The sequence below is a fragment of the Rutilus rutilus genome, assembly GCF_951802725.1.
Source record: "Rutilus rutilus genome assembly, chromosome: 24".
Taxonomy (NCBI): Eukaryota; Metazoa; Chordata; class Actinopteri; order Cypriniformes; family Leuciscidae; genus Rutilus; species Rutilus rutilus.
The window spans coordinates 6,920,335-6,944,505 of record NC_140228.1 but is presented as its reverse complement, the minus strand read 5'-3'; the positions used below and the strand labels follow the sequence as shown (position 1 = coordinate 6,944,505).

Here is a 24,171-nt window from a genome sequence, read left to right as displayed (position 1 = left end):
TGGCTATAAACTGAAACAAGTTTAAGTCTTTCCATCTAATATTTGTATTTTATTTTAGCTTTATTTCAATGACCGAAAACAATCGATTTAGTCAACAATAACATCACCATATAAATAGATATTACACAGAATCAACAGACAAACAACATGTTAAGAGATGGTTAAATATATTGTTTATTATACTGGATCATTTACATGTCACATCCCTCCATTTTAAAATTGTGATACCTGTACTAGAAATCCCATTGTGGTTTATATAAAACAATACAATAATACATTGTTGCTGAGTGCAGAAAACATGATGGAAGATGATATCTTGCCTTTAGCCACATTGCAATGCACTGTAGTGAAGCTGAAGCTCCCCACATTGTACCTGGACACTTAAATTACACTTAAAATGTCAGAACTAACATGCCTCTTCCAAGCCGTTTTTCAACCAACAGGCCTTCAAGGTGATTCACATCAACTATAAACATGATCCACTAAGATTTGAAATACCTTCATTTTGCACAGTATATCTAACTCGATGTGTGCTTGTGCTTTTTTCTTTTCTTTTTTTTAACAAAAAACGCCATTCGGTTTGATATTTTGTATCGGTAAAACGTTATTTTGACACTCCACTTTAGACATTCTACTAACTATAAGTAACTTTGCGACTACATGTTAACTGTCATTAGAGTATTAGCAGACTGTCTGTTTAATATCTGCTAACACTTTATTTTGACGCTTCCCCTGCCGTCAGAAGGATTGGACTCGATAGCAGCTTTCATTGGCCAATGAGCGCCCAGAGGCCGTCTGAGTCTGACTGACACGTAAAGCAACCAATCACAGTTCATTTAGTTCCGCATCATGTTTAGTGGTGTGAAAATGTAACGTCGATATCCCTACAATAACAGACCGGTGTGTAAAACTCTTAGACGTATATTAAAGAGGCTATGCCGTGAACTTTACATACTTTGCATACATTTGAAAATCCAGCGTTTAGATGATCCTGATAAGCGCTCATGTCACAGTTATAAACATGACAGCTTTCTTCTTCCATGAGGGGGTTTGGCTTCACGGCATCTTTGTTTCCAGGCTGACCGTTAAAGAACACAACACACACACGTCTCCCGGAAGTCCTGTATTCAACCAATCAGATGACCTCGAACGAGACGTTCAGCCAGCGGCCCGTGACGTCTGAGGCTGAGACTACACTATAAGTAGCATTGCAACTACATGTCAACTCGTTCTATTAAACCTAAACCTAACCCTAACACAACAGTCTACTAATACTTTAATGAGAGTTAGTTGACATGTAGTTAACTTAGTAGAATGTCTAAAGTGGACTATTGAATAAAGTGGAACCTTTGTATCTAATGCAATGGCATTCAGAAATGTGTAAGTGTTGCTTAAGTGTCCAAATACTTTTCTGGGTGTATATATATATGGCAGAAAAAGGAAGACACCTGTAGCTTCTAGGTAGACCCCCAAAACATAAAAGAATCAAATCAAACTGTTTGAGCAATGCGTCAAATGTATCATCTGAATATTTCCCAGTGGATGGGGAATCATGATCTATGAGCGGGATTTTTTTTAATGCTCATTATAATTAATATGAGCGTTTAACTCTTTAAGACGCGTACAGTCTTTGCCACTTAAAACAATGAACTATCTCCCAGAGGAAACGATCTACAGAATGGCTTCACGTGTCGTTTGAATTCATGGGATTGGATGGGAAGAGTAGTGAAGCTTTCATTATGGTCATTACACATTAAAATGCATCATTCATAAATCTAAATATTATTCAACAACGTCCCATCTCGTCACTGCCTAGAAATAAATAAGAGTAACATTAGCGTGTCGGAATAAAACAGCACGAAGAGCAAATTGCTGGTAACTCAGGTAGTACCGAAAGCATCTCGTTCCTTCTGTTTACCTGACAGCTAATGATTAAGACTTGAAGGTAATATACGGTTTTCATTAACACATTATGCATATTATTGCACTTATATATATATACACAAAATATGAACAGAGACAAACATTCTGAATGGTTACACGTTTTTCGAGTACTATCACAGGGCTGAATTCAGTCAAACCGCAGTTAAAGCTTACACGATTATTGTACAAAAAAGTGCCAAAATAGATTAAACCTTGGCCAAACCGACTGTATCTATAACAATTTTTGTGCAATATTAAAATGCTTTCTTTTTGAGATTTGTTTAAGGCGGCTTGATCAAATTAGGCCCACAGTGTTCATACAGGATTCAAGAAAAGCACAGAGGAAAAAAATTCTCTCTCGGATTAAATACCCTCACAGTATTTGTACGTTTGAAATCGTTCGAAAAGAAAGGTCATGAAATCTACCAGGATTTTCCACAATGTCAAACAAACAGTGGCTGTGTGATGTTATTAATAAAACCTGAGTTTTGTTCTGGAAGTGTTGCCTATTTGTACTTGATGACGATATATTGATTCTATTCAGGTGTCACATTGTTTGTTTGTTTGTTTGTAACTATTTAACATGTACATTTTCGTGGACTTACACTTCTTTTGGAGTCTATCTGATATATTTCACAGTTTTCCGTCGTATCCTAAGCCGTCCCGTCGCCTGCGTCATCAACAAGCGAATTCCTCGAAGTTGCCTATAGCCGGGTGACTAGGTAGCACGTTCGGCGCGAATCCGAGACTGTCCGAGTGACTCCGGAGTGTGTCGCATGTGCTCTGCAAGAGAGGGAACGGAAGATTTCGGGGGTGGGGGGTGGGAGTGATACGAGGAGATCAGAGGAGGGGTTGGAGGAGATGAATTCACGTCAGGACGTCCCGACGCATTTATAACAATGGAAATAAACAAATATGGGAGAGAAATGAACAAGGGAATGGAAATAAAACGTGGCAATTAGCAGCAGACAGAACATCAGTGATGCGATGATGAAGAATACATGTCAAATTTGATAATAAAAAAAAAAAGAAAAAAAAAAAGAGGAGGATAAAGGATAAAAATTATTCATGGATAATTCAAGGAAGCAGTTTTCTTAGTCTTGATTCTGGAGAAATCTTGCAGCGAACTTTGCAATCACAACTCAGCAGGATGCATGGAAATAATTCAGTGTCATTCCAGTGCAGCTCGTGTGTGTGTGTGGGACTCATTGTGTGTAGACCTGTGATGACATCACAAACAGATGCATCTAGTGATGTTATTGGACACGGGTCTCAAACAATGGAAGCCGTTTTAGCCTTTCAGGCTCAAATTTTGATCAAACTCTAAATAAATCTCTGGATTTACTTTCCCCATTGAATTATAGTAAGGCCACTGTTAAATATAATACATAAATATTAATACACAAATATTAACTGCTAAGTTTATCATTTATTTTATCATACAAATTTATTATAAATAAAATTATTATACTATAAAAATTTGTTTTTGTTTTTACTTTCCCTAATTTCTTTATTTTTAAGGTAGCAATTACAGCGGTCGTACCACATAATAATTTACCTGGTTCTTCAGTTTGTACAAGCAAGAACATAAATAATAAAAGTTTATATTATATTCTTATTAAAGAAAAGAATAGAATAGAATAGAATTGTCATGCTGATGATTACCACAATAATTTAACCGGTTCTTCAGTTTGTACAAGCAAGAAAATAATTAATTAAAGTTTATATTATATTCTTATTTAAGAAAAGAAAAGAATAGAATAGAATAGAATAGAATTGTCATGCTGGTGATTACCACAATAATTTAACTGGTTCTTCAGTTTGTACAAGCAAGAAAATAATTAATAAAAGTTTATATTATATTCTTATTTAAGAAAAGAAAAGAATAGAATAGAATAGAATAGAATTGTCATGCTGATGATTACCACAATAATTTAACCGGTTCTTCAGTTTGTACAAGCAAGAAAATAATTAATAAAAGTTTATATTATATTCTTATTTAAGAAAAGAAAAGAATAGAAAAGAATAGAATAGAATAGAATTGTCATGCTGATGATTACCACAATAATTTAACCGGTTCTTCAGTTTGTACAAGCAAGAAAATAATTAATAAATGTTTATATTATATTCTTATTTAAGAAAAGAATAGAATATAATTGAATAGAATAGAATAGAATTGTCATGTTGGTGATTACCACAATAATTTAACTGGTTCTTCAGTTTGTACAAGCAAGAAAATAATTAATAAAAGTTTATATTATATTCTTATTTAAGAAAAGAAAAGAATAGAATAGAATAGAATTGTCATGCTGATGATTACCACAATAATTTAACCGGTTCTTCAGTTTGTACAAGCAAGAAAATAATTAATAAAAGTTTATATTATATTCTTATTTAAGAAAAGAAAAGAATAGAATAGAATAGAATAGAATAGAATAGAATTGTCATGCTGATGATTACCACAATAATTTAACCGGTTCATCAGTTTGTACAAGCAAGAAAATAATTAATAAAAGTTTATATTATATTCTTATTTAAGAAAAGAAAAGAAAAGAATAGAATAGAATAGAATAGAATAGAATAGAATTGTCATGCTGGTGATTACCACAATAATTTAACCGGTTCTTCAGTTTGTACAAGCAAGAAAATAATTAATAAAAGTTTATATTATATTCTTATTTAAGAATAGAATAGAATAGAATTGTCATGCTGATGATTACCACAATAATTTAACCGGTTCTTCAGTTTGTACAAGCAAGAAAATAATTAATAAAAGTTTATATTATATTCTTATTTAAGAAAAGAAAAGAATATAATAGAATAAAATAGAATAGAATAGAATAGAATTGTCATGCTGATGATTACCACAATAATTTAACCGGTTCTTCAGTTTGTACAAGCAAGAAAATAATTAATAAAAGTTTATATTATATTCTTATTTAAGAATAGAATAGAATAGAATAGAATAGAATAGAATAGAATTGTCTTGCTGATGATTACCACAACAATTTAACCGGTTCTTCAGTTTGTACAAGCAAGAAAATAATTAATAAAAGTTTATATTATATTCTTATTTAAGAATAGAATAGAATAGAATAGAATAGAATAGAATAGAATTGTCTTGCTGATGATTACCACAATAATTTAACCGGTTCTTCAGTTTGTACAAGCAAGAAAATAATTAATAAAAGTTTATATTATATTCTTATTTAAGAAAAGAAAAGAATAGAATCGAATAGAATAGAATAGAATTGTCATGCTGATGATTACCACAATAATTTAACCGGTTCTTCAGTTTGTACAAGCAAGAAAATAATTAATAAAAGTTTATATTATATTCTTATTTAAGAAAAGAATAGAATAGAATAGTCATGCTGATGATTACCACAATAATTTAACCGGTTCTTCAGTTTGTACAAGCAAGAAAATAATTAATAAAAGTTTATAATAGTTTTTATTATAAACAAAATTATTATACATTTTACATTTTAAATTTCTATACTTTTAAGTTAGCAATTGCAGCTGACATGCTGATTACCACTTAATAAATGAACTGGTTCTTCAAAAACAATAAAATAAAATATATAATACATAATATATAAATAATGAAAAAGGAATAGAATTTAAATAAAATGAACAATGTGTAGCTTGTATATTTGTTAAAGCCTTCTATTAAATAGAAAAATCAGTTATTAAATGAGTAATTTAGATACGAGGAGATCAGATGAGGGGTTGGAGATGAATTATGTGCTTTATTTGAGTTGTAAATTAATTGATTTGTAAATTTAATAAACTTGTCATGTTTATCCAGGTGTAATGTCTGAAACTTTCACTGTAAGAGCATCACTGTGCATAAACTGATGGATGAATTAAAATAATCTGCGATAATCAATAACATATCACAGATGCTAGAGCATCACCTGTACTGCACATGCAAACGGTTAAGAAAAAGACGTTAAGACACAGTAGTAATTCCCCTGGCAAGTAGGCTTATTTTTCATATTTCATAAGCCGAAGCTCGTGGACCGACTTGAAAGGTGTTATTGGGTAATAATAATAGTTCTGTCTTAAATAAAGCAATAAAGCTGCAGCTCTGGGGCTCTCGTCTCCTCTCTGCTTAGCATGTCCTCTATCATCCTAACATTTGCTTTGTTTATGACTATAATATTCAAATTAATTCTTGGATCACAATCTAAATATATTGTGACTACACACACATTTATTTCATGTGGCTGTGTTAAAAATTCATGCGATGAGCCGTATTCAAAGCAAGAGCGATGTAAATGGGAACTTTCTCTTATAAGATGTCCTTTTCCATCATATTTCCACCTGGTTTCATCATTCTTCTGTCCTCCAAAACAGCACAAGCTTCCACCAAATGCACATTGTTTATCTAAATCTTGACCTTTCACTTAGACAAACCTTTCAGTATAGCATAGAGCATGTTGTTGATGCCCTGGTGTCATCACTATAGAATAAATAAAATAAGAGAATCAAAAAAAGTGGCCAAATTTTTGTCAACAGGAAACATTTCACCAAGAAAAAAACTTGCTAAATACAGTTCTTATCAGTGTACCAAACGTACAAGCACTTCCTGTCTCCAGAACATCTCTTTATAGGCTGGAAACATTCATTCACACAGTTGCGAATGATATAAGGGGCTTTCGCACCGGGTAGTTAAAGGAGCTCGGTTATAGGAACTAGCCCCTGAGAACTACAGTTTCCTCTAGGGACATTTTGGTTGTTGCATTCGCACGACAGCGAAGTCATGTAAGCGCGGAATTCAACAATGTCTACAACTCTGTAGTGTAAAGTTAAATGCTGGACTTCGGCGTCGGTCCATCTATCGCTGTTTTCCATGTTTGTGGAGAAAGTACATGTAAGCTGTGCGTTTACACGACTCTTAAAACATGCCAGGTGCCGGTGTTTCGCATGGCACGCGTTCGGCCAATCAACGTACACTTACGTCACTGGTAGTTTCTATAGTACTGGGTGCGACCCTACTCTGAAGTAGGAGCTGATTTACAGTGGTCCCCCCAAAAGGTATTTCCCAGTTCCTGCGATGCCAACGCGACAAAAAGTGTGTACTTCCGCCGTATGAAAACATTCCTCCGGTGCAAAAGCCCCTACAGATCCCTGAGAAATTCACAATTAATACGCAGACGTTTACACTAAGGAATCATAACTCTAATTGATTTATATGAAAGCATTGTGAAAATCAACGCTGTTTTGACAATGCAAAAATCACTGCAAAAATGCTGAATCTGGACAGGAATATGGGCTAGATTCATATACTGCAAAAATGTCTTATTATTCCAAAGAAAAATAAGAACGACGACATGAGAGCGAGTAAATAATGCCAGAATTGTCATTATTGGAGAAATTAAAGAATAATTCACGCGTTTACAAAAGGCCTGTGCCGCTATTTTTTCCCTTTCCTTCAAGTTTTGATGAGGTTTCACATCTGCAACATGATGGTGTGAATGTTTCCATTTCTCAAACGCTAATCAAAGTGACACACCACCATTCAAAAGCTTGGGGTCAGTAAAATATCTTTATATGTTTTATAAAGAAGTCTCTTCTGCTCACCAAGGCTGCATTTATTTGATCAAAATACAGAAAAAAAGTAATATTGTGAAATATTATTATCTATTTGAATATATTTTTAAAATGTAATTTATTTTATGTTTTCAGCATCATTACATCAGTGTCACATGATCCTTCGGAAATCATTCTAATATGATGATTTGCTGCTCCAGAAACATTTCTGATTATTATCAATGTTGAAAAAAAAAAAAGATTCGTTTTTTCAGGAGTCTTTACTGTCACTTTTGTTTCATTTAATACAAATGATTAAAATATGACTTATTATTAAATACATTTAAAAGTATTAAGTCTTACCGACCCCAAACGTTTGAATGGTAGTGTAATTAAGACACACATAAATATATATCTTTTTGATTTGATTTAAAATGGCATCATTTTGGTGAAAGAGAACAACACATGAACTGTTGGGAGGAAAACAGAAAGAAGAAAAAACTCAAATAAAAGGCAAGTGAAAGCTACAGGTGTTGTTTTACCTGAACTTCATCTGCAAAACATCATCTCCATCTTGAAGGCTACAGGGTTTTGAAAAAGGGATCTTAGAATGCGTAACAATGACATTTGTTCATGTCTAGAACTACTGACATTCACTGTCACGAAGGGAAAAGACTCTAAATGGCGTGAATAATGCAAGGATTTTAAAGAAGGACACAATGAAATGCTTCTGCAATATTATTAATGGCGGCGCTACCTGGGGACATGGTTAGGCGTGACACCAGGGCTGGTGGAAATCTCGGGGGAATCCTGGAATAAACATGATGGAAAGAGATGAAGATGAACAAACCCAGGCGGAGGCCAATTCAGCTCAAACTTATTATATATACAAGACTGAAATTCAGTAGTTCTCATTCATTATTTTAATATATTTAAATACATTTACTACTTAAATATATTTAATCATATTTATAAAAAAAAAAAATTGATATATTTGAAATATTTCACATTTATTTGATTTGAAACTGAATTGACCTTCACCAGATTTATGACAAAATAATACAGTGCTGAAAAAGCAATGGTTCAGTTGTTTAAAAACATGTTGTTTCTCTAAAATATACATTTTACATTTAATCTAACTAACGTTGGATTGTTCAATTTATTTTAACGGATTCTAATAACATCAAAACAATAATGTAAAACAAAACAGCACTAGACATGAACTATGATGTAAAAAATCATGTGCATAATTTACTGCGGTAAAAGTTTTGAACTAAACAAAATTTCACTACATTAATTCTGAAGGCTCAAATGTTTGCTAATCACGTAGTGTGGTGTGAGCTTGTTAGCGTACCTTAAAAAGGTACACCATGTAACTTTTTTTGTTCAAAATGACCAATACATTATCAGTCCTTTTTCCCAAATGTGTTTGGTCTTACCTTGATTCACTATGGTGAGCCTGTTATAAATGTTTTAGTTTTATTTTAGACCAGTCGGGATGTTTTCGCAGGAAATCGCGTGCATGCCTCTTCATATGCGCAAATAGAGAAAAGTTGCTCCGGCTCCTGTGACGCATGTCTGGTGTGTGAGTGGCAGAGGTTAGTGTCACAACGAGCGAGAGAGATTGACAGGGAGCAGCTAAATCTCAGGCTATGTTTACACGGAAACGATCTGAAGAGAAAATGCAAAAGTAGCGTTGCGTTATCACTTTTTATTCTGCGTTTAGACGAGCATTATGGGGGGGGGAAATCTGCGTGCATATGGTGACGCAAAAGTGTGTGAAATTCGATGTAGTATGCACTCCAGGCGGCTAGGTGGCAATGTGAAGCACTGCCACACAACAACACCAAGTCCGCGCGCCTGCGTACAACCTTCACTGTCTAGCAGACGTTTGCGTTTTTACCCTTTAGACGGGAACGCGACGGTGGAGCGTTTTTAAGATTTCCACTCTGGAGGGTGGTTTCACTTTTTTGCGTTTTTAAGCCCCAAAAACGCCGTCGCCGTCTAAACGAAAGGCACATCTGATCAAATATTTTTACGTTTTCACCCGCGAGCGTTCTCGTGTAAACAGGGCCTCAAACCTCTGGAGAATCACCCGTTTTAAAGAAACGCCGAACAGAGGAGAGTCTGCTGGCAAAAAGAGCTCGTAATAAAACAAGAATCAACATGGTCTTGGCTTTTCAGAGATGGTGAGAACTAAGGGATTTGAAACATTGTAAAAGCGACACAGAGATGGTTATTAACCAACAGGTGAGTACGGTATTTTGATGAACAGATAAACTGTCCTATGTGACCCTGGACAACAAATCCAGTCTCATGGGTCAATTTTGGGTCAACCCGAAAGCTGAATAAATAAGCTTTCCATTGATGTATGGTTTGTTATGATAGGATTTGGCCGATATACAACTATTTGAAAATCTGGAATCTGAGGGTGCAAAAAAATCGAAACATTGAGAAAATCTCCTTTAAAGTTGTCCATTTGTGTTCGCGATTGTGTTGCATTCACTCACAAAAATAAATGTTTTATATATTTACGGTAGGAAACTTACAAAATATCTTCATGGAACATGATCTATACTTAATATCCTAATGATTTTTGACAAAAAATAAAAATCGATAATTTTGCCCCATACGATGTATTGTTGGCTATTGCCACAAATATACCCGTGCGACTCGTGACTGGTTTTGTGTCACATATGTCCTTGTAAAGAATTCTTCTTTTTTTTATTATGGTTGTACTAGCGCAGTACTGGCATTTTTTTTCAAGGAAGTAGCGTGTCTATTAATGGGTATAGCTATAATATCTAAACTGGATATACATCTATAGTAGTGAATGATTTATGAGCAGTAGAATATCCATATTCATCCGCACAGAGCCGAAGCACAACCTCAACAATGTTCTTCCGCAAAAATGCATGCAGTTTTGTTTTTGAACTACTAAAGTTACATGGTGTACCTTTAATGTTTGGTCAGTGATGTCCTGGTGCATGCTGGGAAGGACTCAGAGGGGAAAATGATGGATTGTTTTGTCTGCTATGATATGATATGGCACAATAATGGTGAATGACGCTGATGTTGTGGTATTTAAATGTCCTGTCATGTAAACTGAACAGTTCGGTCATCATTTACTCAACTTCTTCAACAGCTGTCATGTTTGGAACATGACAAAAACACCATCATTTAAAGCTTCCGTACGACTTCTGAAGTCACTGTACAGTAGTGATATTTGTTTTTAATTTCCCTATAATATGAGGGAAGAACAAACTCTAAACTTGGGTAAGGTATTTATCTGACAAAATTATTTGGTAAAAAAGGCAAACTACATTATTATTATTATACTACTATCTTATTATACTCACAGGAAAAAGCATTGATTGACTACAGCATAATCAGTTATTCATATTTCATTGGTTCTCTAATTTTTGCATGTTCATAATATCTTTGTACGACAGCCTGGCCAAACATTATGTCCACGCTATTTCATTGCATTATCAATGTAGATGTCAGTTTTCTTAGGCCGGACATCACTTTTGGCCACTACTGTAGTAGTATGAAGCACTTTTAGGTGCATTTTTTTGTCCTTTTTAACAGCTTGACAGCATTTGATGATTATATGCTTTCGCTTTATGGAAAAGAACATGAAAATCCTGCAGAACATCATCTTTTCTGTTCCATGGAAGGAAAAAAGTCATACACGAGGGTGAGTAAATGATGACATTTTTTGCTGAACCTTTTTTTTTATCTAAACCTGGAAAAAAGAAACCGACTTCTTGGACGAAATATTATCCTGTGATGGAAGAAACTTGATTACATCAGTGTTATAATCCAGGACAGGGTCGTGTGGAAACTCTCAAACCAGAATGCCTTAAAAAAAATCAAATGAACACGACTCTCACTCTTACTTCTCTGTCTACACTGCACCTTTTATATACTGTAAAATAAAGGCCAAAAGTCCTAATTGATTTAATAAAAAGCACAGATCATCTGCTAATTTGTCAGATCTAAATCTGATACAAGGTTTGTCACAAGCGAAGGGTGATAGACATACTAATCATTTCTGGTTTTGATATTTGTCCTTATTCAAACATAAACCAATGTCTTCCCTTATGTGGAAAGGCCATCTTCATCAATCATTTCCCAGAATTTGAGCCAAAGACAAAAAGCAACTAGATGGCATGCAGCATTCGAGAGAAGAAAAATCCAAACAAAAAGAAACACTACAAATATGAACGAAACCAACATGCGCACATTCAGAGCAACACAGGAAGCACAATTACCAGATTGTCACTGGCGCTCCGATGTGGCCGTCTCTTGCGTAGAAAATATCCCAGCACTTTGTCCTTAAAAACCTGAAAAATGAAAAACGGTGCCACGTTCTTTACATATATTGTTACTGTTCATTATAAACGGTCCGAATATTATTTGCAATCTTGAGCACATTACGGAAAAAGCACCAATTAGACAAGGAGGAATGCAACGGACCTCATACAGATAATCAAATATCTCCAATATTGTCAAGACACTGGCTCCTATAAACAGACCCATCTGACCACCAATATCACCTGGAAGAATAGAAAATTATAATGAAATATTGAAGCAGAAGGCAACATGGATTGGTAATACAAGTAATGAGGCTGTTATTTTTCATAGTGGTGTAGAATTTGCTCATTTTTGCGCACTTACCAAGCAATCCAGCAACTTCATACGCTTTCCTTTGTTCAATTTTCTCGTAGTTCAGAGCCTCAAAAAAGATATCCAGCACCAATATGTTGTCCCTGTAAAATGACACGCATTAAATGGCTAACTGCTCAGGTAAACCTTCCAGGATGTACATAACAAACATCTCAGTGTGTAAGTAACTTAAAATTTCAATGTAAACTCACGCAATGTACTGCTCCGTTTTGTTGAACTTCTTGGCAAGATATTTTGCGGAAGCCTTGCTGGGTATTTTCACCATGGACAGCTCTTTACCGTATCGAGTCATGTTGCACGGCGTCTCGCAAACGCAGTAATCGTTGTCCTTCTCCACAAGAAAATCTGTCAATTAGTTTTGTTGTTGTTATTATTGAAAGGAAAATTAGCACAAGAATATATTTTAATGGCATCATCCTATAGAAGCTGCAAGGTCTGACATGGTCTTACACATTATTAAATAGAGATAGAAATACATCACACTAATATTGTAGTGAAATATTAGATATTTATAGATATAATATTAGGTATATAGATACCTAAAGCTGGATCTGCGCAGTCTTTGTACTGCTCGGGTGTGCAGACGGTGGAGGTGCCTGTGACAGATATCACAACACTTTATAAAATACTTTCTCACTTCTCACTGTTCCAACGGCTAAAAATAATCAAATCAAATAAAACAAAATGTACAATTGAGAATAAAATTCTGTGAGTGTGATTAAGCAAGCGTGGAGAAAGATTTTACATTTATAAATAAAATATATTTTTGAAATAAAATAAAAAAATAAGCAAGTATGAGGAGTGTATGTATAAAAATTGAGTGATTAAAAAAATAAAATAATAAAATAAATAATTTTATTTATAAAATAAATAAATAAAATAAAATTATATATATATATATATATATATATATATATATATATATAAACTAGGTACAATTGAGAATAAAATTCTGTAGGTGTGAAAAAGCAAGCGTGAGGAACTATTTTACATTTATAAAATAAATTAAAATAAAATAGATAACTAAAAATCTGTAGGTGTGAATAAGTAAGTGTGAGGAGTGATTGCATAAAAACATGAGTGATTTGTTAAAAAAAAAAAAAACTAGGTGCAATTAAGATTACAATTTGGTTGGTGTGAAAAAGCAAGCATGAGGAGTTAAATTTGCTAAAAAATGACATAAAATAAAATAAAACTAGGTACAATTACTAATAAAATTATGTATGTGTGAATAAGCAAGCGTGAGGAAAGATTTTACATCTTTAAAATATTGAAAATTGAGAATAAAATTCTGTAGGTGTGAATAAGCAAGCTCAAGGAGTGTATTTTACTATAAACAAAATAATCAAATATTAAAATGAAATAAAAAGTTAAGAAAACTGCATATAAAAATCTATCAAAGAATTTTTTTTAAATATGGGCGCTGAAATAAAAATGTGCTACTTTTGCGTGTTATACATTCACAATATGAAGATATGGTGAATCTTCTTGCTTTTAATTCTACAGTCTCCGCACCTGGCATGTGCACCATTCGGCAGTTGCAGTTTTCCAGCAGGTAGCGGGTCTCGCAGTCGATGCGACAGGCCGTGATGCTGTATGTGGAGAAGTACTCCGAGTCCATCGGGGTGGATCTGCAGTCGCCCCACGGCGGAGGGAGATACTGGAGCTACAGCAGAAACTTTTCTTTATTACTGGCAGGATAAAGCTGTTCAATGACACATCATAACACAATAAACCGAGCCAAAGAGCGCAGCAATCAAAGGACTAACAGCAGAGGACATCAGCTGAATATAATAAAACCCACAGTGCAATCAGACACTTTTCACACTGTAGAAAAGCATGTGGGTTATGAATGCAATATTCCACAGGAAAAAAAAAAACATGCTGGAAATCAGTGTTAGTTGAAACCTGAAGAAAACCAGAGATACGAACTGACTTGCTGTTGCGAGCTCAAACAAGCTTTATAGGAATGGATGTTGTTTTTTATATATTTATTTATTTTATTTGTTTTTGTGGGTTGGAATCAAGTGCGACATTATGTACCTTTTTTATTTATTTATACATTGTTCAATTGCACAGTAATATGACCAAAACCTGCAGCGAATCAGAAGTGAGTCAAGAGCTTCTCACAATCAATTGAAAAGAGAAAAGCCTCATTAGAAAGTGATTACACTACCAACTCTGTAATGACCATAATCAATATGCAAATACATTTTTAAAAAGGTAATCTGGTCCAGGGTGCAAGTTCACCGGTAACATATGACCATTTTTTTGGGATCATTTCCATGAAATTGCACTTTGAATTTGAACTTTCAATTTGAAAAGATCAAACAGGATTGGTCAGTCAGATTTCTAAGGCGGGGCTTAGCAAAGGCTCACTTACTGGAAGCAACATTACTGCTAATTTTTAAAGTCATTAAAATTATATTATGCACTTCTGATTAAATTTAAGAGGCTTTTAATAAGAATCGTATACAAATATAATTGGATTTTATATCATATCTAATGGCACCAGTAGAGAAGATAATCCTCCCATAAAATGAAGTCACTTTTTGAAGTCGACTGCAAAAAGCGTCACATTATACATGCGTTTATGATGGATTCAGAGAGCTTTGATGTTAAAAAGGAAGATGTAGGTCAGTGAATTGAAAGCAAGATTAGAAGCGTGCAGTTGCCTTTAGCACTTGATTATTTCAGCTAATTGATCTAATCGCTAAGGGTCGATGAATGGAGACATATTGATCTTGGCAGAGAGAGCCGCTTTTGCCTTTGATCCACTGCAGGCTGTAAACGAGAGCTTTTCTTGACCTCCTGCCAATTAGTTCTCCTTAGAAACTGAATCGGATACTCACGAGGAGTCACGTGACCTCAGCGCACATAAAAATAAACACTTATTGCCTGGCTGTGATCAACGCTGTGGAGGACTAGGGGTGACACTTAAAAATGAAAGATTCAAAACTGAAAATGGAAATAAAATAAATCACTTTTAAATGCACAAATTAACAGATATTATTTATTTAAATTGTATTGAAACAAAATTTTATTTCTTAAAATGTCATTATTATTTCCCACTAGATCTCTACTGTCACATTACTTTAGTTTGCTAGATAAATTGTAGCAAATAGTACGATAATCATGTCCAGTAATACTTAAAAATGTATTTAATGTCCTCACCAAGGCTGCATTTATTTGATTAAATAAAGTAAAAACAGTATATTGTGAAATATTATTATAACTTAAAATAACTGTTTTCTATTTGAATATAATTTATGTTATGCAAAAGATACATTTTCAGCATCATTACTCCAGTCTTCAGTGTCACATAATCCTTCAGAAATCATTCTAATATGATGATGTGCTGCTCAAGAAAGAAACATTTCTAATTATTATTAATGTTGAAAACACATGCATTGCTTAATATTTCTGTGGAAAGTGATTTTTGTTTCAGGATTCTTTAACATAAATTTCAAAGTAATGTCAATTACAGTATTAATTTCTTTCAAAAAAACAAACCAAAACATAAACTGAATGTTTTAACTGTAGTGTGTGTAAAACCTGACTTAGTTCTGGACAAAAAAGTCTGGTTTTCTCCCGGTTTAAAGAGATGATGGTGTGGATGGACAGGTCAGCTGATATAAGGACATGTGATAAAGGCAATATGTTTAGCATTAGGTACCAGTTGCTGCTGACAAGACACAAAAGTTTGAAAACCAGGGGCCACACCAAATCCCAGCTGATCTATGAAGGGCGGCTCATCCTGGCTGTGGATCTGAACTTTGATGCCTGCTTCGTACGAGGTTTCGTCTGTGAGGAGACATTAAACAAGATTATTTACAGAGCGGGAGATTTGACGTCTACTGCCTCGAGGCAAGAAATATAATGACTTTATAATGAACTTTATAATTACATTATCCAGAATGCCAATACATGTTTCTTTACTGCTTCCATATTGCCTCTGGATACAAAGTCTCCTCTAGAGCCATTGAAATGACCAAGATTAATAGGTTGCAAATACATAATCTTCACTAGCATGCACATCAATTCTGAACACTGACCGCATGTCATCTACGGCAGATTAAATTGCACTTTGATATTCGTAACTCTTTTGGTTTCGTATTTATTTTCTGCGCGTGATTATGCTGAAAAATTGCAGCATGCCACGGAAAATGAACGAGGCAGTAATGGGGCAGGTGTGCTCTGTAAAAAATACACCCAGAAAGAGTCCTAACCTTGTTATCTCAGCATATAAATGTTCAACCACAAGTTAAATCATTTTGGTGCACCCACTTATGGGTAAATTATGCTAATGTACAATTCCTTCCGATATGATGCACAACCCATATCTTGTCTTTTTTTAAATATAATTTTTGGAACATAATTCTACCAAGGAACCCAAGTATATTATTTGAAATATGGCAGCATTTCAACCCCAGAGTGATACATACTGTCGTAAGGTTTCATTTAAAGTGCCCTTGTTATGCTTTTTCGAATATTACCTTTCATGCAGTGAGTAATATAGCTGTTTGTGCATGACAAATAAAGTTATTGGCTTCTAAAATAAAGAATCGATTCTGAATTGCCAAAATGTGCCATCAGCAATTCCAGTAACAAAACCATTAAAACAAAATTAGGAACCTTTAATTTAGCATAACAGGGGCACTTTAAAGCATCATCTCTGCTTACTATGTAACTTTCTGTCTGAAACTTTTGAATCGATAAAATGATTGAAGAGGCACTGCGATTTTCATTAACATAAATTATGCAAAACGCATCACTGATGTCTTTTATGTCTAATATATTGCTTACCCGTGTCACCCCAAACTGGCAAGTACTCATCCTGTTGAATATCCAGCATGATTTCCAGCCCATTCCCTGTTCCGCCTTTTAAAGTCGTCAACAACGGGTTTCCATCTAGACCAGAGTTGAACGTGTAACATTTCCCGTATCTGGTGTAAATCTGTGGGAGGACAGTATAAAAAAAAACACAAAAGAACAATAGTTTAATATATGAAATATAGTTTTATGTAAATGTATATACACACACTACCGTTTAAAAGTTTGGGGGCAGTACGTTTTTTAAAAAAAATTATCAATACTTTAATTCAGAATTTTTTTTATTAAATTGCATGGAAGATGCAACAAATAAATGTTGTTATTTTAAACTTTATGTTTATCAAAGAAAAATGTGTATGATTTCCACAAAAATATGAAGCAGCACAACTGTTTTCAACACTGATAATAATCAGAAATGTTTCTTGAGCATCAAATCATCATATTAGAATTAGACTAATTTCTGAAGGATCATGTGACACTGAAGACTGGAGTAATGATGCTGAAAATTCAATATATTCAAATAGAAAGCTGTTCTTTTAAAATTGTAATCATATTTCACAATATTACTATTTTTACTGTACTTTTTGATCAAATAAATGCAATATTGGAGCAGAAGAGGCTTCTGTCAAAAACAAACAAAAAAATAACTCACGGATCCCAAATTTTGGAACGGTAGTAACGATAGTATATATAAGCCAATCAAATCAATTATATGATATGCTGATTGCAACTCCTCACATATTCAAAGCAAAAAAAGAAAAACGGTTGATGTCGACACTTTCACTGAAAGGAAATCCAATTAACTGACAGCAATTTGAAAGAACAGGCTTCATCCCTTTGCAGATAATAGCTGCTGAAATATGATGGTCTCGGCAGTGTTTTGACAGTGATGAAGCGAGAGACACTGGTCACACAGATGAGTTCAGTCATGGTTTCATGACCCCGCTGTGACACTAATGAGCGGTAGATCGTTCAGCTCCAGAGCTTCAACAAGGACTGTCTCACGCTGGCTCGGCTTTAAACCGCGGGAAACAAGCTAGACCTTGACAGCTCACAAAATACTGAAACAAAAAGGTAAAGCTAGAGTTTCATCCATGTGGGTTCTGAGGCATTTCAACATGAGAATGATAAAAGCATGATAAATTAAGGGCAAACAGTGCAGTTAAAGATGAACATCTGATGTACTGAAAGATGATGTATTTCAATTTTTTCAGTTTTAAAGTAATAGTTCACACAAAAATTTATAATAACCACAAAAGGAGAAAAAAAAAAAAAAAAAAAAGTCCCATTCACATATAATGGCAGTGAATAGCGACAAGCATCAAGGTTTTTTTTTTTTTTTTTTTGATGCAAAAGTATCACAGAATGATCCCATGTGACACGTGTCATTTATTCCAAGTGTTCTGGGGGTATACGATAGGGTTTGGTGAAAAACACACTGAAATTGAATGTATTATTTACAGAAAATCCTGACCTTGGGCATTGGTCTAATGTGCTCGACTGCACATTAATGAGACTCTATTAGCAGACAAAGCACAAAAGTTGTGAGAAAACAAGCTTAACAAAAACACGACATGAAATACAATCCATGTACCTTCTGCTCTGAGGTGAATATATCCGTTGTGCTCATCATAACGTAGTTATCGATGTTCACACCTGTCAGCTGTGATTCTGATTACTGACTGCCATCAGACATACGGACTTCCGGAGATATTTAACTCAGTGAAAAAAATACACGGATACTTTTTGGGGATTTCTAGGTTGTATTTGTGTGTTTTTTTTTTATCATCCTGATTTCTCACAACTTGTGTGCTTTTTCTGGGCAAGATGGAGTGAACTGTGGCACTCTCACGAATGCTTAGCCGTGCACAGAAGATCAATGGCCAAGGTCAGGATTTTTGATAAATAATACATTCAATTTTGGTTTGGTTTTGGTCGCTATTCACTGCCATTATATGGATGAAATTTACACTTTAAAAAAATTCTCCTTTTGTGGTCCGAAAAAGAAAGAAGGGCATACGGCAATAGAACAAAACCAGGCCGAGTAAATGACGACTTAAGTTTAATTTTAGGGTGAACTATCCCTTTAAAATATGTTCACCTATCCCAGTTAAATATACACAGATTACTTTAAGTAAGCCATTTATAAGTTTTCGTTCAAAAGAATTTCAGTTGCATACAAACACACTAAACTACTCAGAAACCCTTAGCAACTGCATAGCAACACCCTGACAACAACCAATAACACTTTAGTAAATTAACACACTAAACTATTCAGAACACCTGCAATGCTCTGGCAACCTTCCAAAAACAGCCTAGCAACTAGCCAACTACATAAACAAAACATTAAGCTACTCAGAACACCATTTAAACTGCATAGCAACACCCTGACAATCTCCCAGAACACCCTGGCAAGCACATGACAAACACAACACTCAGAATATCATAACAATTTAGCATCACCTTACCAAACACACAGACATGCTATACAACTCAAAACATCTTAGCAACACCAGGGCAACCTCACAGAGCACCCAGGCAACTGCATACAAAGGTTCTAAAATTATTCAGAAATCCTTAGAAACTGCATAGCAACACCCTGACAACCTTGCGGAACAGCCAAGCAAACACTCTAAACTCATAGAAACTGCAGGGCAACACCCTGACAACTTCCCAGAACACCCTGACAAGTCCATGCAAACACTAAACTACTCAGAATACCTTAGCAACACCCTAGCAACCACAAACAAACATGCTATGCATGCTCTGGACATCTCAGAACTGCATAGTAACAACCGGACAACCTCAGAGCACACAACAACTGCATATTAAAACATTCTAAAAATTACTTCGAATTCCTATGCAACTGCATAGCAACAACCTAGCAAATATACAAATACATTAAACTACACAGTATACCTTAGCAATTGCATAGCAACACCCTAGTAACCACAAACAAACAAACAAACAATACTGCTCAGAACGCCTTAACGACTGCAACCTTCCAAAACGCACTAGCAACTGCATAAACACACTAAGCTACTTAGAATACCTTAGCAATTGCATAGCAACACCCTAGCAACCACAAACAAACATGCTTTACTACTCAGAATGACTTGGCAACTGCAACCTTGCAAAACACCCTAGCAACTGCATAAACAAACTAAATTACACCTCCCAAAAAGCACTCTGGCAGTGTTTTGCATGGGCAAGATGATGTTAAAATCTATTGATTTTTGCAATTTTGCTAAGTGTCACAAGATTGTACACTTGACCTTTAAAAAAGGACATACAATCAAACGAATCAGTCTGACACTATCACACATACGATCGCTATGTTCCCACATTCTTATCAAGCATCTGAAGAGTAAGATGGTTATGATTGATTATCTCAAAATCTCAATTAACACGAAAGTGCTTTGAGCTAAAATGAAACGTTGTTGTCAGCATGTCGATGAATCACAGAGGATTTGTGTTTGCCATGCCGAGTTCACGGTTTACCAAAACACATCGAATGAGCACATTGTTTTCCAACAATGGTTGAAGCCTCTCTCTCCTCCCTGTTTCCCAAGTAATTAACTTCATTCATTCAGAAGGGAAGCGCACCGCACCAGGCGAGAACTCATTTAGACTGATGATTCAGAGCTTTGTGCATATGTAATCTGCAAGTGAGCGCAGATTCATGGAAAGCAGTCTTGTTGATTTCACATCAGATTCTAGCTATGCGTACAATTTCATATGCTTAAACACTGGAAGGGTTTTTGGGATTATAAGAGGTAGATTGGTTTTCTATCTGATAATGAAGAAAAAGAGGATCAAGATACTGAGCAATGGAGTTTAGCTGGAGGCAGGTTTTAAGCACATCTGTGCAAAGCACCCAGAGCTTTTTAATAATTCATGCGTCTTCCACCCAGAAATTTGTCAGAGAGCAGTTTCTGTGCCAGTAGATGTTACTGAGATTTTTCGCCTCAGGGTTTCTGTGAATTTCGACACATTTCGACAAAATAAAAAACGACAAATGCGGCCGGCAATTTTGTAAATAAATTTTACTTAAGAAAACATACACGGGTGAATCTGGGTGAAAACCTATAATGAGCGCACATATTTTACCCCAAAATCACAAATAATTTTCATTTCTGTAAATCAAATGACAAAATTATAAAAAATACATTATATGAAATTTATTTTACATTTATGATATTTAATTTTTTCTTTTTATACTGTATTTTCTCTACCACTTTCATATTTACCGATACTTATACATACTGGCAGTGCTTGTTAATTCACACTTATTTTTTTAGTACTGTCAAATCTATTAAATCACATCTAACTCTAGCACTATTATTTTTAAATATATTACTGCATTTACAGTAGAAAAAGTTAATAAAAAGTAAAAAAAATGTCAACAGTAATGAGAATTGGATGAAAACTGCCACTGAGAATAATGGAAATTACATGCAACGCAAAAGAAAATTTCACTTAAAAAATAAAAATAGCACATAAATAGAATGATATAAAAAAATATACCTTTTTTTGTACCCCTTTTTTATGTGACCTTTTTCCCATGAGATTTAGCCATCCACACACACACATTAATGTAGTGGAAATGGTTTTGCGATCTCTTCTGATAGACTCTAAGCTGTTAAAATAGGAATCGCTCTCATTTCTAATCCATTTAAACACATTGCCCTGTGCTTTTCCCAGAAGACGCAACTAGGCACTCTTAGAAACACAAAACCCCTCAGCTAGATTTATTCAGGTAGTCTAATTAATTGCTTTAAGTCAGAGCTTTAATTTATTACAACTGTGACTTGCTTTACTGGTTTATCCTGAGCAACGGATGTTAAATACAAATGTGGCATCTGTTTAAACTTGCTAGTGTCTGAAAGTGCAAAGCATGACCGTGATGTTTACATACAGGGACGAAGTTCTTGTAAGTGCAGTTTTCACCCCGGAACCTGCATTCCAGCAGCATGTCTTCTAATTGGTGGCCCAGCCTGTCAATCATCTCTGTGGTGTTGAGCTGGTGGTCAGGAGGCGGGCTGTAGTTGGAGAAGTCCAGAAGATGCAGCAGCTTCTCACCGTGCCGACTGTGTTTGAGCACGGAAACGCTCTGTCGGTTGACCGTGTGGTTCAGGTGCATGATGTCCATCCAGTAGCCGCTGTGGTAGATGTCAGCTTTGGTGAGGTTGGACACGCGGAACAGGTTCTGGTTGCAGAAGGTAACGGCCGGAAACGTCATGTTGCGAGACCAAACCATGTAGATCTTGGTCACGGCTGGGTAGGAAAGAAGATACAGGATTCGATTCCACGACCACGTGAAGAGGAGCCCTAGGCAAACACAGAGGGCCAGGAGCCATAACAAGCGCTGGAGTTTAGATTTGTGTGGTGAGAATATGTGTTTCAGCCCGTGGACTTTTGTTCGGAGAACAAACGCAGTTGTAACGTCCTTAGCGCTGTGGGTTAAAGTCATTCTGAGTCTCCTCTGGCTGCTGCGTCTCTTGGCATCATCCATCACAGAGTCTTTGTTTATTGCCTCCTGATTGGACGCGGACATCTCCTCCATAGTGCCGTTAAACTCTTTCAAAATGCATCACGCATCAATACGGTCTCAATGAAGAAACATGATCCTGTGATTGAAGATAATCACATGAATCAAACCAGGGTAACACTTTATTTTAGTGTCCTTGTTACATATGTTACATGTACTTACCATAGTAAATTATGCATAATTACATGCAACTAACCCTCAATCAAACCCTAATCCTACCCTAACTCTATAGTAAGTACATGTTGAATGTTAAATACATAATTACACTGTAACAATGACACCTTAAAATAAAGTGTAACTCAAACCAGCAATACAGTTGCATTAACTAACAATGAGAAATACATTTGTTATAGTATTTATGCAACTTTTTTAATGTTATTTAATAAAAACACAACTGTTAATTGTCAGTTCATGTTATTTTGGATTCATAGACAGATGCAACTTGTAATGTATTAGTACATTTTAGAATATTAAATGTTTCATTGTTAGTTCATGTTCACTAATGTAGTTAACTAATGTTAACACAATGGAGCAAAATCCCAATTAATTCATTAAGCTTTATTATTCTATATCATTGCCAGTCAATGAAAAGAAAAACTATATGTATAAATAAAAGGTTTGTACATTACCAAGCTGTAATCCAACAAAGCTCAATAAGATAAATATAGTCTCATTCACAGCGTAGTTTCTGCAGGATCCTCAGGTTGATTTGTCTTTCAGTGAAGCCGTTTGAAACAGATCAGATTGAGTTTTCTCTCTCATCTTTCACCTCTTCTCTCCTCTTCGGCTTCATTTTTTTTGTACAGAACAACTATGTGAGGCTGGCTGCAGATTCTTGTTGCTTTCCTCTTTGTGTGAGAGCGCTCAGCCCCTCCCGCTCCGCTCAAATTATTCTGTCGATGGATTTGCAGCAGGCATATAGATCCATTTGTCCCTGCTTCTTGCATTGCTGAATCAGGAAACCCAGAAGCTTGAATATTTCTTGTATGAAAGTAGAAAAATGGCCAACTAAGAGAGAGATACCCAGAGGCCATGTTATTTATCAGACTTCATTGATGGTTTTGGGGGCCTTTCACAGTTGTTTATTTTACATTAGCATTCATAGAATTCTCATGGGACATACATCAGTCACATATATAAATGCGCATGTGCATTAGTGGGTCAGGTGAGGTCAGGTAAACTTGTTTACATGATGAAAAAGTGGACATGCGGCTGATCATTCCTTTACAAAATCCTGTGCCGACACCTGTAGGACATCATAAACTGATATTTTATGATGTATGAAACATTAAAGCACTTGATTTGTTTTCACAACTTATCTTTTGTCACATCAACTTAGATAACTAATGTGGTTCAGATAACAATATTTTGAGTTTCTAGTTATTAAACCAATTTCCTTCATTGTATTAACTCAATTTTATTTATTTCAATGAAATAAAATTTAAGGCAACCAGGTAACTTGCCTTTTTAAGTTAAACCAACAATATATTTTTCCAATATATGTACAGTAGGGTCCAAAAAGTCTGAGATCACATTGAAAATCTGGGATTTGTTTTTATTTGAACCTGAAAAAAGGCAAAAATTAAATCTGATCTTTTCACTCACATTATTATGATAATATAATTTGTAGAAAA

General features: G+C 34.9%; 1 protein-coding gene across 3 annotated transcripts in view; it reads right to left on the bottom strand.

The window, feature by feature from the left end:
• Positions 1-189: 189 nt before the first annotated feature.
• The window catches only part of asic1c (acid-sensing (proton-gated) ion channel 1c), an 84,365-nt gene continuing 60,383 nt past the window's right edge, over positions 190-24,171 (bottom strand). Inside the window, exons 2-12 of one of the 3 annotated variants that reach the window (XM_084398917.1) lie at positions 16,960-17,110; positions 15,830-15,957; positions 13,669-13,819; positions 12,693-12,749; positions 12,345-12,498; positions 12,145-12,236; positions 11,944-12,023; positions 11,739-11,810; positions 8,219-8,271; positions 8,004-8,042; positions 190-2,706 (exon numbers count right to left, since the gene is read on the bottom strand). In XM_084398917.1, coding sequence (XP_084255043.1) covers positions 2,628-2,706; positions 8,004-8,042; positions 8,219-8,271; positions 11,739-11,810; positions 11,944-12,023; positions 12,145-12,236; positions 12,345-12,498; positions 12,693-12,749; positions 13,669-13,819; positions 15,830-15,957; positions 16,960-17,110 — 1,056 coding nt within the window. In that variant the 3' untranslated portion in view covers positions 190-2,627. The remainder of the gene's footprint in view (positions 2,707-8,003; positions 8,043-8,218; positions 8,272-11,738; positions 11,811-11,943; positions 12,024-12,144; positions 12,237-12,344; positions 12,499-12,692; positions 12,750-13,668; positions 13,820-15,829; positions 15,958-16,959; positions 17,111-24,171) is intronic. The other 2 variants (XM_084398919.1, XM_084398918.1) reach the window with 2 other exon arrangements.